At 38.0% G+C, this 15419-nt stretch overlaps 1 protein-coding gene across 1 annotated transcript in view; it reads left to right on the forward strand.

The window, feature by feature from the left end:
- Positions 1 to 15419, forward strand: part of MCTP2 (multiple C2 and transmembrane domain containing 2) — a 248854-nt gene that overhangs the window by 123346 nt on the left and 110089 nt on the right. The window contains exons 10-11 of the mRNA XM_030873171.3: positions 6820 to 7006; positions 9683 to 9776. Of these exons, the coding sequence (XP_030729031.2) occupies positions 6820 to 7006; positions 9683 to 9776 (281 nt within the window). The remainder of the gene's footprint in view (positions 1 to 6819; positions 7007 to 9682; positions 9777 to 15419) is intronic.

Below are 15419 nucleotides of genomic sequence, written 5' to 3' on the forward strand. Positions count from 1 at the left end.
TTGACAATGTTGAATGAGTCATAACTGTCCTCAGACCTGTCTCATATTTTGTGTTTGGATAACACCTTGATGCTAGTAATTTAAAGTTCTGCATGGCCTAAGAAAGTCCTCTGCGGGGCAGTTTGATATGAGGGAAGGAACACCAGCCTCTGAGTTGTACTTCCTGGACTGGCTGGTAACCACGGTGTTTGCTAGCTGCGTGACCTTGGGCAGTGACTTTGTGGTTTTCTGTTTGTGTAATGGCGTTTTCCACCAATTTGCAGGTCATCATGGCAATTGGCACCAATGTCTCTTGTTGGTAGCTATTATTATTCCTATTAATTTTGAGATTTTTTTTCTGGTTGGTAACTATAGATCCCCACAACATTTGCAACTAAAATTGTGTCATTTAAGTAACTGAAACACTAGTTAAAATTCAGCATATTTTTGTTTCTTCAAAACAGGAGAGACATTTTTTATATTTTTTGGTAGAAGTGATCAGTGACTGTCTTCCAGGACATGGTGGGAAGGACATTCGTTGACTGGAGATCTGAGCAGTGTCAATTAGCCTGAACAATACTGGGTTTTGTAGCTGTGGACAGAAAGCTGGCGTAGTGGTCCGTTATGTGAAGAGAAATCACGTTGGCATTGGTGGGTTGCTGGCTTGGTGATGGTTCAGGCATGGCCCACCCCCGCCTGGTAGCCAGCCTCCTCCAGGCTCTCCTGAGTCACGGGGAACTTTCTGAAATCCCTTCCACTGAGCCACAGGTAACTCCTGAGGAAGTCAGGGCTGGTAAGATGAAGGTGCTTGGGCAAACCCAACAGCCCTCCCAGACCAGGGTGCCTACTAATTCAGCTGTTTATTCATGGACCAAAATAATCCAGTCTTTTGAGTCCATCGGTGGTCTAGAGACAGAATTTTTAGGGAGGAGTAAGAAATAAAGCTAAATATAACCTGCCCCAACTTTTAAACAAAATGGCAAGAGTAGAAATACAGATTAACCCCCTTGTCAACCTGTGCCATTTCAACATGATCGTATCATTTTCTTAAAGTATATTTTACATCTCCCTGTGATTCCGGAGATTAATTTGTCACAGAATATTCTAGACTTAATTTAGTTTGGAAACTAAATTAAGTTTAGTTTCCAAATGAGAATGAGAATGCACAAGTTCATTTTAACTGGGCTGCCTCAGAGCCAATCCTCAGCGCCACGCGGTGCCTCAGAAAGTGGCTCTGACGTGCTACCAGTTTACTGGTGACTGTGGTGCAGAGGGGAATCAGGGCTAGAGGATTTCTTTGGACAGTCTGCACCCCATGTCGCTGATCTGCTCTTACAGCCAGGCATGACGCAGCCACCATTTTCTTCCTGTTCACCGCCTTCCTTAGCCTCTGAGATGTACAGCTTTTAAAACTCTAGCACCCTTTTCTTCCCCTTGCATTTAAGTGAAAAGCTGACCAGTCTATAATATAAAGCATAGAATTATGGTAATGAATAAGAGGTTAAAAGCTATCATGGCAAGTGGAACTTAAGCAGGTTTGGCTGACTGATATGGTAAAATTATGTGTTGAATTAAAACATTAAAATGCGGTGGGATTAATGGAGCAAGACAGGAACAGGAGGTCAGAAACAACGCTAAATCAGCACATTAACTGCCTGTGGGCCAGAGGGGCTGGCTTTAATATATGCAGAGAAAAAAAAAAGCTTGCAGAGGAAAAAAAAATGTAATTTAGTCCTTGTTTCCTCCAGGTGAATAGAACAGCAGACTTCAATCTGGGAGGCACCTAGTACATATATTTATTTCCCCTTCTTTTTTTAGATAGGGGAGGAAATAGACACTACAGAATATTTAGTTGGTTAACAAAAAATAAAAAACACTGACTTTATAATTTGGAGTTTTTGACTTGGAATTTTATTTTGCCACTGGGATGCATTTGTCCGTTCGTTCATTTTATTCAACAAATGTAGAGCACGTCGTGTATCAGACATCCTGCCAAGTGCTGGGGGTTCAGAGGTGGATCCTGTCCTCAGGCACTAGGTTGTGGGCAGCATCTTGGGGGCGGAAGGACAGCTTCCTGGAAGAAGAGAGTCTAAGCTGAGACCTGTAACATGAGTGGTGGTTAGCCTGATAAGGAGGAAGAACTTTCCAGGAAGATGGGACCACATGGACAAAGGCTTAGAGAGGAGGGAGAACACATTCTGAGAAACTGGAAAGGAACGAGAAGGGTGGGTGATGTCATGCGATCAAACTAGAGAGGAAGGCAGGAGTGAGGTCACAAAACCATCGGATTCCATGACCTGCAGATGAACAGCAGCAGCTCCTGGCTAGACACAGATGCATTAGTGCTCTGCTACTTTATGTTCCTAATGCAAAGCTTGTTATCGTAGTGGAGCTCTTTCGGACTGAATGGTCTAAGTTCTGACTTCGGAATGAGGATTTCCTGGTCACCTAAGGGCCAGCGTGTAGCACCTGCTGAACGATGGTCCAAACACGGTCACCCCCCTTGCCTGTGGAGTCACACATGATGCCACGGGAATAGACCTAATTTGCTAGTGCTCATTACCCATGTGTTTTACGTGGATGCCCTGAGCACGTGTTTTCCACATTGTTTCCTCAGATAGAAGAATAGTTTTATAAGTTTTATTGCTTTATCGGTTTTTGTTAACAAACGTGTCTTTAGATATGTTGGCCGGAGTCTCGTGGGCCATGGTGAGTTAAAATTTATTTTTTCTTTTAAATTATTCTTAGGTCAGTATTTCTTGATACCTTTATCAATGCGTTTGTACTGTCAGCTACCAACCTGGGAAAAAATTTTTAAATACTTCCATTGCTATAATTCACCACAGCTGAATGACTGGCATTTCTCCAGGTTAGGGGCCAGCAAACTAGGGCCCATGGGCCAAATGCAGATGGCTGCTTGTTTTTGAGTAAAGTTTTATTGGAAAACAGCCTTGTTCATTTGTGTACATTGTCTATTACTGCTTTCATGCTACAAGAAGAGAGCTGAGTAGTTGCAAGAGACCAGGTGGCCAACAAACTAAAAACATATTTACTGTCTTGCCCTTCACAGAAAAAATGGTCTTAGTTCCTATCACTTATTAATGTTGGTGTGGTTTTTAATGATCATTGGAACACTCATTATGAGAGCCCTTTAAACCACATATCTGAAAACTGAGGTTATTTTTCAAGCAAAATTTGCATCCATAGTAGTAAGCTCAGTTTTCATCAATGCTCATACAAGGCTGCCATTTGGGTAGAGCTTGGGAAGAAACTTAGGGGATACAAAATGGAAGAGAAAGAGAATATATAACAACACCTGTAAAATTCTGGAATCAATGAGTGAGCAAGTATTGTTTATAAGAATGAGAAGGAAGGGAGGAGGAGGTGTTTTGATTTGCCCAGGAAGCTGGGCTGGATCTCTTCTCCTAGGCATTCTTAGGGGCCAACCCTGCACTTTTCCCAGAACTGGTAACTAAACAGTTAACAGAAAGCCTTGGGAAAGAACAGCAGATTCTGTAGTGCTTCAGTAGCAATGAGAAAAAATGAAGAGACTGACCAAATTATTTCATACTTTCTCAGGGTAGAATCTGGTACCCTATAGAAAATTAAGGAAGCAGCCCAGAGTCTCCTTTCAAGATTTTTTATATTAAACATGTCTTTGATGAATATATTTCAGAATGATTATATCTTAAAGATTTTAGAGTATTTATCTTTACTTGAAACTAAAGAAAGCCATTTAGTTCATATGATACTTAACCTTTCTTTAGAAGATTCAATGAGTATTGTGGTAAAAGTATTCTGAAATTCTGGAAGAAAAGTCCTTAATTTTTTTTTTTTTTTCCTTCTACTGCTTTTGCTGATCATACAAGCTAGTTCCTAGCTTGGTGTTAATGTAAATATTTCTTCAGCCTCTGGCTAACCTCCCGAACATTCTGGTTCTCCTTCAGATGTGAGGATGAGCTGAAGCCATGGGGACTGAGGTTGAAACAGAGAAAAATGGGAGGCCTGGAGGAAAGGGTTTTGTATGAGATTCATTTCTTCTTACTCCCATCTTTCCTTCTGTCTTCCAGAATGTGAAAATGAATGGGGAAGCCAGGTGGATAGAGCAGTTCAGTTCTAGAAAGTCATCCTTAGAGCGGGCGGTTAACACTAGGGAGAAGGTAGCTTTACATTAATTCATAAAACTAAAGACATCAGTGTTTTAAGAATCAATTAATTCATGTGATGGGGCAGGGACCCTAAGAAACTGGGTCATAATCTATGTGCAGAAGGATCAAGGTTTAATTTTGATTGGCCTGATGCCTATGTATCAATTTAATTTGCTCTTTCAAGTCACTAAGAAAGTAAAAGTAAGTATTTGATTGAATTCACTCATTAGTTAACTGGGAATGTAGAATCCATTAAGTTTGTCCTGAAATCCCCCATCTGGTGTTTATGGGGCTCTTTTATCTAAAATAGGCAAGGCTATGTTTTGTGCAGGGTTTCTTTCTTCGTTATCGAAATAATCTTTAAAACTGGGATAGGTGGAAAAGTTTCACAGTGGGCAGAAATGACTGAAAAGTTTGTGAAAATGTGTAATTTCTGAGACAAAATTCAATATTTAGTTTGCATTTCATCTGAGATGTGATTCACACTTGTTTAAGTTAATAAACTGCTCTGTTCAAGTAAGCTGTGCCTTTGGACAGTCAGGAGGAGAGTGTGCAAAGTTACTGTAAATATGCTAATATTGCTCACAGTCTTTTTAGATGACTTTTTTAGAATGACTGTCAGGTCCATTTTGAATTATCCAAGAAAAAAATTATTATTTCCTCATTGTACATCATTTTTGACTCCCAAACATTATTTGCTCTCAGAGATCCTGTAACTTTTCCTTTGTTCAGAAGATAAATAAAACCACCACCACAACAGAAAGGTAAACTTCAAAGGACAAAACTGCCATTATTAATGATATTAAAATGAATGTGTCATAAATAGGTTATTGCTACTTTGGACTAATGGAGGTGACCACCAGAGAAAAGTCTTACAAATTCGGATCATTCGTCTTTCCGTAAGAAAGAGGTTTATTAAATGAAAGTGTATATAACAGTGGAAAATAATGCTTAGCAAAGTATTCCTAAGCAGATGAACTACTGCTATACTTGTTCAGAATTTGCGGGTACTTAGTTTTGTAGAAATGGCACAGTTAAAGCACTTGACATTTCTTTCTTTCCAAGCAAAATTAATTCTCCATTTACATACTTATGAAATATTTACTAACCCCTATTTTCACAGTAGTGAACTTTAACTTTGAAATATCCCTTATTGCACAGAAAAAAAAATTGTTTTGATTCAAATCATAGAGGGTTATTAAAAATATATATATATATATAAATGTGTTTCCAGTAGAAATACTTGATGAATTTATTACATGCAAAAGCTCTAATTGCCACCTCTTCTGGTAACTGGAATCGCTTTTGGTAATTAGGAAGTAAATACCCACATATATTTAATTTTATAGGTACATATCACTATTAAAATATTTTCTGTGGTAAAAGCTGGTATAGACCTTTAATATTGATGTTTTTTGGGGAAGGGATTGCAAGCTTTCTTTTAAATTTATTGAACTGGAACATTTTCCATATCCATGTGGCTCAAAATTGTCTTTGCTTTATATATAAAGTAAGTTTACCTATTTCCTATTATCTGCAAACTTACAAAGTCCATTGATGATTAAGGGTAAGAATCCATTCCTGTCAGACATTCTGAGGCCGTGCTTCCATTTTTAAATAATGTCTTGAATAGTCATCTTATTCAAAAACTAGAGATGGCAAATGAGAACGAAAAACACACACTACCCTCCCTCACTCCGCTCAGCCCTGCCTACCTCACCTACCTGCACATAAACAAAGCCAGTGTGGTCCAGGCAATCCCAGACTTTTCGTGTCAAAGCAAATAAATGGCTTAGCACCTCAGCGCCCCCCTTATGGGTGTTTGCTTCTGTATTTAAATGTGTTTGAGGTTTTCAACATCGCCAGAACATTGACTGTTAAGAGGCGGAAAACATGCAATTTATAGCAGATGGGTGCAGCCTTTTCTGGCAGTGCCGCCAAAATGGGATCCATCAGTAGCACTTCACGCTCCATTTGTCTAACAGAAACCCACCTGGGGAAATCCTGTGGAACTATGCCTATTAGGAAAACACCTTAACACATTTCTTTAAATAAAAACTGGCCAGTCGGCATTAATCTAGAAGAAAGTGGTTTCTCCATTAACCCTCTCCAGCTTGCAAAGCTCCTATCTTTTCTTCCTTTTTTTTTGAACCAATGTCTCTTATTCTCTTTGCCGGTAGAAGACCAGCCAAGAGCAGCCCAGAGCAGCCTTCTAGAGCCGGCATCCATAGTGTTGAAACTTTGAAACTGTTTTCTTCCTCGTTCTTGATCTCATCGTTTCTCTGCAGACCTTATTTGTCAAAGATCTGCTGCTTCTCAGGTTCATTTGCCACTTTCTCCACGCTGCCTTTTCTTTGTTTTTCCTTGATCACTTTCTCTCCTTCATTCAGGGTATGTTAGGCTGGGATGGAGTGTTACCAGCCAGGGGAGCCCTTGCAACCTTCACTACTCAACCAGCCCATATATAAATGTGTTTCCAGTAGAAATACTTGATGAATTTATTACATGCAAAAGCTCTAATTGCCACCTCTTCTAGTAACTGGAATCGCTGGATTCTAGTAACTGGAATCGCCTATGCCCAGACAGCGTGAGGTTTCATGGGGAGGATGAAATGAAAATCAGGTGCTTTGGAGGTTCAGCAGCTGCCACGCGTTAATCTCTTTTCTGTCTCTGATTCCTGCAACTTCTCCAGGTGTAAAGTGGATATCTCAGCCCTCCCACTGAAGCAAGCCAACTGCCTGGAGCTGCCTCTGGAGAGCTGCCTGGGGACACTCTTGATGCTGGTCACCCTCACGCCCTGCGCGGGAGTCTCCGTCTCAGATCTGTGTGTGTGCCCCTTGGCAGATCCCAGCGAGAGAAAGCAGATCGCCCAGCGATTCGTGAGTGCTTTGCCTTGCTACACCCGCTCCCGACCCCCGCACCCACCCCCACTTCTAAGTTGAAACAAAGTCTATGAATTGAAAAACTGCCTCCAGAGAGATCTTTGTCCAAAGTTTAATGGTATGTCTCCTAAAACAAGACATCAGCCCTAGAGGTTAATGCATTAGTGAGAAGGTGACAGTAGATTATAGAGTTTGCCTTCCTATTTTAAAAGACAAAAAAAGGTATTTGAGTTTTTAGTATCCTGGATCTCTTTGGAGAAAATTGAAATCCTCAAGGGGGCAAAAGGTTGTTTAGCATGTCTGTATATGTAAATAAGAATTTTATTTTATTTTTTTAATTTTTATTTTGGAATATAGTTGATTTGCAATGTTGTGTTAGTTTTAGGTGTACAGCTAAGTGATTCAGTTATACGTACACATATATCCATTCTTTTTCAGATTCTTTTCCCATATAGGTTACTACAGAATATTGAGTATAGTTCCCTGTGCTATATAGTAGGTCCTTGTTGATTTTCTGTTTTATATATAGCAGTGTGTATATGTTAATCCCAAACTCCTAATTTATTTCTCCCCACCACGTTTTCCCTTTGGTAACCATAAGTTTGTTTTCCAAGTCTGTGAGTCTGTTTCTATTTTGTAAGTAAGTTCATTTGTATCATTTTTAGGAATTTTAATATAAGTTCACAAAAGCTGCTTTTTAAAAAACCAAATATTAATGTTTGCCATGTTGTAGATACTTTTCTAGAACCTCTTAAGATCAAGTGAGAAAGCGCTTGTGTCTCATAAAGCAAAGCCAAGCCGTAGACAGGCATGAAAGACTTATTCCATACTACCCTGGATAAGAGCAGTTTGTGATTTTTGCCTAAGTAGTTGCAATTTGCTTAAAAGACCACTCAGCATTTTTAAATCAAATGACTTTGTCCTTGTCATTATTTTTGTGCTCTGGCTTTCTAGGTGTCTTTATTTGCATTCTCGTTTTATTCCATCTTCTTTGTGAATCAATACATTTATTTTATTGCCACACACACGAAAGGCATGTTTTAGGAAAGTGGCATGGAAGTGAAGCAAAGATGAATACCTATTTAATGTGAATATTATTCTCAGCATAAACTTTAGTGCCTCCAGACTCCTTCACTGTGCAGGCGTATTGATTAATTGAATAAACCTTTATCTTCAGGAGTACAAAGCCTAGCCACACATCTTAATGACAACACAAGATTCTGCATGCAAGGTAGATGTACTCTAAAGAAGTTTTGACAAAATCCACTTTTAATATTCTCTTTGATGACTTTAGTTAAGCAAGTGAAAATAAAACACTTCCCCAAACTTTCCCATGGATAAATTGCACAATTTACCAAATTCATGAGGAGTGTCATGCATTTATAAGGTGACATTAGGTAAGATCATAATGACTGCTTTGAATAATGTCTCAGGATTTGAGGAATACTCATTGAAAAGAGATTTGAAAAGCCAGTAATCAAAATAAAAAGATCAATTTTTTTTTTTTTTTTTAGCTAAGGAGCTGACCAGCATGCTAGAGGGAAAGATACTGTGTTACAAGACACAAGTTCCGGACCCCTGGATTTGTTTTTTAGGTTTTAAGAATAGATAATCTTCAAAGGCATTTTGCCTCTAAATTATGAAAGTACTTTATCTCAGATGTTTCCATTTTAGCTTAAACACTAGTTTTTTTTCTGTTTGTTTTTTTTAAGATTGAAAATACTGTTTGAAGAAACAACTTCCAAAAGTTCTTAGGAATGGTGCTTCCTAAGGTTTACGTTAGGCAAACCTTAGCTATTATTAAGCTTTTGTTATTCTTTCCTGAAATGCCTAAATAACAAGGATTTTACTACCCTTCCATAAATCCCTGGGGTCCACTTATCACAGGTTTTTAGTTATCTAATGATGACGGAAATACTGTATCCAAAGGTCTGAAAGCAGCATCTTTTTCAGCAAACGTGTTTTGGAGGCATGCAAAGAGCATTTATTTGCTTATCTCTTATCTCATGCACAATTTCTAAAGAAGGCAATGTGCATAGACATCTAAATATTTCTATACATGCTTAAGAATTATCAGTAGATATATTAGAGCTTTGGCACATGCAAACTAAAAATGAAAGTAAATGTGATTACAGAGCAGTACTAGATGCTCAGTCTCTAATGAGCTGGCTGTAACATGGACTAGAAAATTCATTCCATTTCCATCCCTACTCTCTTTCTGGTAGTAATAAGTATCTACGGAGGGTCCAAGTTTAGTCCTCTGATATCCATAAAGTTTGTTCTAACTAGGTCAGAATAATGTTGCCTTTTCGGATGATTTAAAAGTTTCATTAAAGAGAAAGGGGGAAAGAGAATGAATGTAGTTCTACACCCATTTTCCCGGTGGGATGTCTGTACTATGGCCAGAGGGTGATGTTAAAAGTAGATTGCATGTGCTTTGTAATTTGTTTATTTTGAAAGGGGAGTTAATTAATTCTCAGTCACTTTTAATCTGGTTGCTGCAAATGCCTAAGTTTCCTGTTGACTGATGCAATGCACATTGGAACTTTTCTTAGCATTGCATGAGAAAGATGATGATAAATCTAGAAGGTACTTCCTATAGGGACTTTTTGGCATTAAACAGTATATTAGAAAGCTATGTTCATTTGTGATCTACTTTTCTCCCCCCCCCAGAGCTTACGGAACTCCCTGAAAAATATGAAGGACGTCGGCATTTTACAAGTGAAGGTTTTAAAGGCGGTAGATCTCTTAGCAGCAGATTTCTCAGGTATAGAAAATTTTCATCTTTTTATTCATTTTTATTTATTTCCTGCTTTGAAGTGATCCGGTGGCAGAGTGAAATGTTTTACCAAGTAGAAGCATGTACAGAGCAATCATACTCTTTCAGTCAGAGTCACAGAAGAAAAAAAGGTGCAGACAACAAGTTCTCTCACTTCACATTTTTCGCAAATTATCTTTTTCAAGTAATTTTCCTACGATTAGATAATGTGCTCGTCCATTTAGCTTTCAAAGATATTTGTGGATGATTCACGTCGTGACTTCTTTATTTGTTGAATGTTTGGTCAAGCTTTTCTATAGGACCTCAGAAGGCAGATTTGACTTCTTGCAGCGCTGTGTGCAGACAGTGTTTTATTCTTCACAGGGTACAGTACATGGGTCCTAAATCTGGCTGGCTGGCACTTCTCTGTAACAGTAGCCAAGGTCTTGGCCATGGAGCCACTTTGCCATTGCCATTGTTATGTACAAAATTCCTCTCGGTGCTTCACTACCTGGAACTTATAGACAGAGGCTGGAACTGACATGCTTTGTGCTGAATTATGCTTGACTATGGAGGAGGGTAATCCAAACGTTCCAGTGTCTGATCAGAGGATGCCTCTCCACTCATTGCCGAATTACTCCCTTGTACTGACTAACAATTTAAGCACCTATATGACAGATGCTATTTACCAAGTAAATTGATGAATATGAAGACTATTACACAACATGGATCTATCTATTAATGCAGTGGTGCATTTTTGTTGTTGTTGTTCTATCATAATTTTAGAATGTGGTCTACTCTATATTTGTGTAACCTCTGAACTTCTGAGTTTGAGGTAGCTCAAACTCTGGAAAAGAGAATGTTAATTAGAAGCACTTTATATTACAAAAATGATGGGATATATGAACTTAGTTTAAAAAAATAGAGTTCTCCTCAACCTCCTTCAAAAAATGAACCAATGGAAATCACTACTCTATAAGCCCCCCAAATAAGGTGATCTCAATTTTAAGGAAATGCCTAGTGAGAGTATCCAAAAATGCTTTTTCAGCCAATATGAATATATAAATTCTCAGGGTTGTGGATGAAATACTTCAGTAATGACTTGTAATATTCATCAGTTTACTTGCAAATTTTATATAGTCTTAGATTGATTTAGAAATTTTCCTTCTGAAACTTACAGTTTATGAAAATGCTTAATTCAGACGTTTCCTGTGCCTTTGACAGTAGTTTTTTCATCACTAAAGCACAGGTAGAGTTATCGACCAGTTTTCCAGAGCAAATTGTGTTTTACTTCCATCTCAGTGTTTAGATACAACACTGTTTGAATCTGTGATTGTTGATGTCTCAGGCGCCAAGAACTCATTTATGCTTTCAAGCAGTATTTTCAAATATTCTTTCTGTAGTTGTGTATTTTGTGTTCGCCAGGAACTAATTGAAATGCATTAAACGTTTTTTTAAAAGGCTTGTGTACAACTATATCCATATGTGGAAATACTTTTTAAAAACTTACCTTATTTTATGCCTCCTATCAGGTGACTTCCATACCCCCAAAACTAGTATTGATGGAGGTTGTTTCAGGCCAATGTGAGTTCTCCAAAGAGTACTTTGACTATTAAAGTGTATAGGAGAGAAACCTGGAAAATGGAAGTTTTTATAAAGATCAGATGATAAGGCAAAACCCACTTTTCAGAAGAATAATTTTGGGGCAAAATGCTACCATTTTGTCATTTTCTTTATATTCAAGATATTCAGTAGATAGTTTTGGAGTGGATGAAGGTGGTGAGTACCTGAGGATTCCATTAACAAAAAGCAGTGGTTAGAAGCCAAATAATGCTAAGCGATTTAGCTAAATGCCCTGGCGTTTTACTATATCTGTATTATTTATGAGAAAATCATCACTTTTCTGAATTGAAACAAAGATCCTTGTCATTAGCTAAGCATGTCTTTAGACCATATCGATCTTTATTCTTAGAATCAAATTTCACAGTCTAATGTTCTTTATAGGTTGGTAGCCTCATCCAGTCTCTTCCAAACCAAGGTGTTGCTTTAGGGCAACAAAGTGGACCTAGTCCAGAGAGTTGTAAAGTAACTTTTCTATGTGAAAAAAGAAGTGGATTCAGGTTGCTGTGAGGTAGCAGTAGAGATGTAATTAATGCCTCCGAGATGTTAGCGATCATATCATATAGTGGCGACTCATACATTATTACTGTTATTATTGTTACCAATTCACTTGATATGCAGAAAAAAAAATGCCAGCTTCACTTGATCATGGATCAGAAGAGGTACTCATCATTGCCAGTGCCGGAAACATTTAAAGAATAACTATTTATACCCAGCATTTTCCAGTCAGCCTTGCCTTATAACTGAGTGTTTCATTGCACTTGCTCAGGGAACAAAATATTCATTCCTGCAAATTAAAAAGAACTGCATTTACTCTGAATAACCAGGCACATTCTCAAAGAATGGTGGTCGTTTTAGACAGTGCAAAAGGGAACATTCCAACATTCCTACTTTTTTTCATGTTAGTTTTGTGTTTTTTTCTGTAATTGTTTGTTTCTTGAAAACAATACCAAATAACCATAATAACTGATGCTTCAAGTTAGATTCAGGGACTCTGATAAAACAAAAGTCCACGGGAGCAGATCTTGGCAGTGGTCCATATGGAGGTGAAGGTTATGGTTTGCAGAGTGCAGGGACCTTTTGTCCTAGAGGAGAAATGAAAGCACTTGGCAGCCCTGTGATCAGTGGTTTGCCAATTTTAAAGTTATCTATATATTTGCAAGTAGCAATTAGAAAAAGAAAATATCAGTCACTTATGCTAATCGGATCAAAGTTAGGTGGATATTCCTCATGAGTGGTTATTGATGTTATGATTATGTAGCCGTAAAAATAAATTAAACTTGAGGGACATTGAATCCTCATTACTTTGCTAGTACTTTAGAATATTGGAATAATATATATCATATATATAGATTATATATATACACGCACTAAGGTGAACTTCTTTGTAATTAAAAATTTAACTTTTTTTTTTTTTTTTTGGTACATGGGCCTCTCACCACCGTGGCCTCTCCCATTGTGGAGCAGAGGCTCCGGATGCGCAGGCTCAGCGGCCATGGCCCACGGGCCCAGCCGCTCCGGGGCATGTGGGATCCTCCTGGACCAGGGCATGAATCCGCGTCCCCTGCATCGGCAGGCGGACTCCCAACCACTGTGCCACCAGGGAAGCCCTTAACTTTTTTATATAAAGAAAACAATTAGTGTAGCTTTCCAAATGTTATAAGATATTAATAACCTAAATCTAGATATGTTACCAATATTAAGATATTTATAAAAGATAAAGGCTTCAGTGTTCTAGTGTGTAGAAAAGATAATTTATTATTTTTGAAACTAATTCATTCTTTTCTAAATATGCTATTTTATTGTGTGATTGAACCTACCCTAGAATTAATAAATTTAAATTTATATATAGCTTGGCATTTTTGTGTGTGTATCTGACATTTGTATATAAGTGAGAAGACTTTTTATTTTAAAGAATCGGAGGTAATTAACTTCTCTTGCAGTCTAAAATTGGTGAAAGATATTTTAATGTTCTCTACAGCCAATATGAGATATGGATAGCCATACACAGTTATTCTAATAGAAAAGCCTGTCAGATATTTTTATTAAAGCATTTGTCTCACAAACACCTTGTGTCCAATGTAACCTAAAATTTTTAAGTAATAGGTTATCCTGCCTGATGTCAGTGCTTCTGTAGTAAACAAGGCCATAGCCTTGATTCACAAAACAGATGATAAATTGTACTTTGAAACTCAAGGTGAACACAGCTGTTGGTAATGTTTAATGAGACCAACATACTTCACTCAGCTGCCTCTAGTCTTAGAACTCAGCTGTTTTGAGAAGAAAGCAATAAAAACCAAACAAAAACAATGCAGAGTTTGTTTCATAGGCTATAAAAAGGTAATCAAATAGATAATAGGTAAACAGAAAAATAGGGAACTGAAATATTTTCTGATCAGAATTGTATTTCAGTACAAATGGCAATGCTTATCTTACCTATTGGGAGATCCACCAGTGAAGAGTAGGAAAGTATTTACTGTGTTCAGCGCATACACGGAGAAATGTTCTGGATAGCCTTGTTATAATTGATAGAATATTGTGGGGAAGCTTCCAGAATTGTACCACGGAGGGGCTCCTTCTGTGTATCAGTACTGAAACCATCACGGCCTCTATTTGCATAACGCACCTGCCAAAATTCAGCACTTAGTCAATGATCCTTCTCTTATATTCTTAGAATCAAAATGTGGGTTTCACACATCTTCCTCCCTACTAATTAAGCTTTCTGTATATTAATTTTGTTCTAAAAGAGTTCTTATATATTAACACCCTTCTCCTTAACGAATCTTCCAGTGGCAGGATGGGTTATTCTTTAGTCTTCCTCCAATTTATTCCTCCACCGTGTTAACACCACCAAGATGACCCTAGCCATTAAATATTCTGACATAAAATAGGGGCGATAGAAGCTTAGGAGAGTTTTCTTTACCTCGTCATGCCAGCAGTGGCAAAAGAGCAAAGAGGACAGCATTGCAAGCCCACCTCCATATAGGATGATAGTAAGTGTTCTAACAACATAGCATAATAGGGTGTGGGTCTCAACAGCCCTTCTTTTGGTATAGCACAATCCCATCTTAATTTTTCATGTTCCTGTCATAATACGCTCTATGTCATGATGAGAAGCTGGGGAATTATCAGGAGGCAACGAAGGAACAAAACTGGAAATAACCATCTTTCCTCACAATTTGGAGTTACTGTTCTCCAGGGGTCTTTTTATCATTGCGATTTTTTGTTACTTTTTGCCATACAAAACCCACCCATAAAACACAAAAATTTTCCAAATATATCAGGATTTTTTTGACTTCTTGGCTGTAAGATTGTCACTTGGACCCTTTCTCTGTTTCCAATGTGAGTAAGACAACTACCAAGTTAACAGAATCTTGTAATTAGAGAATCTTTATTAGAGGAATGGAAAAGACTATGTTTTCAAACAAAAAATATGGGTTATGGGGAAGTAGTCTTATGTGATAAATAAGCATGTCAGGAGCCATAACAGTGCCTGATCCAGGAGAACAAAGACATTTAATTCAAGAACTCCATACTTCTTTTCAGGGAGCCCAGTGTAGTTTTCCAAATGCTTTTTGAGTTTGTCTTAATTTAAGAAAAGTCACCTTGGTGGGTAGATCTAGTGATCTACAAGAAATGTTCATTGAGCAGCTACTACAGATCTGACACACCTACCTGTAGGGAGCTTGTGATCACTTCACTCTTCCTTCTCTAGGGGGCAGTGAGTATCATTGATGTGAATGAGGACCTTGCTCAAAATTGGGTGGCATTTTTAGTTGAGTGGTTCCTTGGCAATGCCATTAGGAGGAGCTCTCTGTTCCACACGCAGGGTTGCTCTCCCATGACTGGTAAAGTTCTCCATTCATTCATTAAGTACACGATCCCTTTCCAAGAGACTGAAACTCATGCTTTGGGTAAATTAATCTTCAGCTTAATAATTTATTCACTGAAAATGAAAATTATTCCCCATTTTATTTGCTCTTTATTTTTATGGTAGCTGCCTTTCATTTTAATCCCCATGTATTATGGTAT

This window comes from Globicephala melas, chromosome 2 (assembly GCF_963455315.2).
Source record: "Globicephala melas chromosome 2, mGloMel1.2, whole genome shotgun sequence".
In the NCBI taxonomy this organism is placed as follows: Eukaryota; Metazoa; Chordata; class Mammalia; order Artiodactyla; family Delphinidae; genus Globicephala; species Globicephala melas.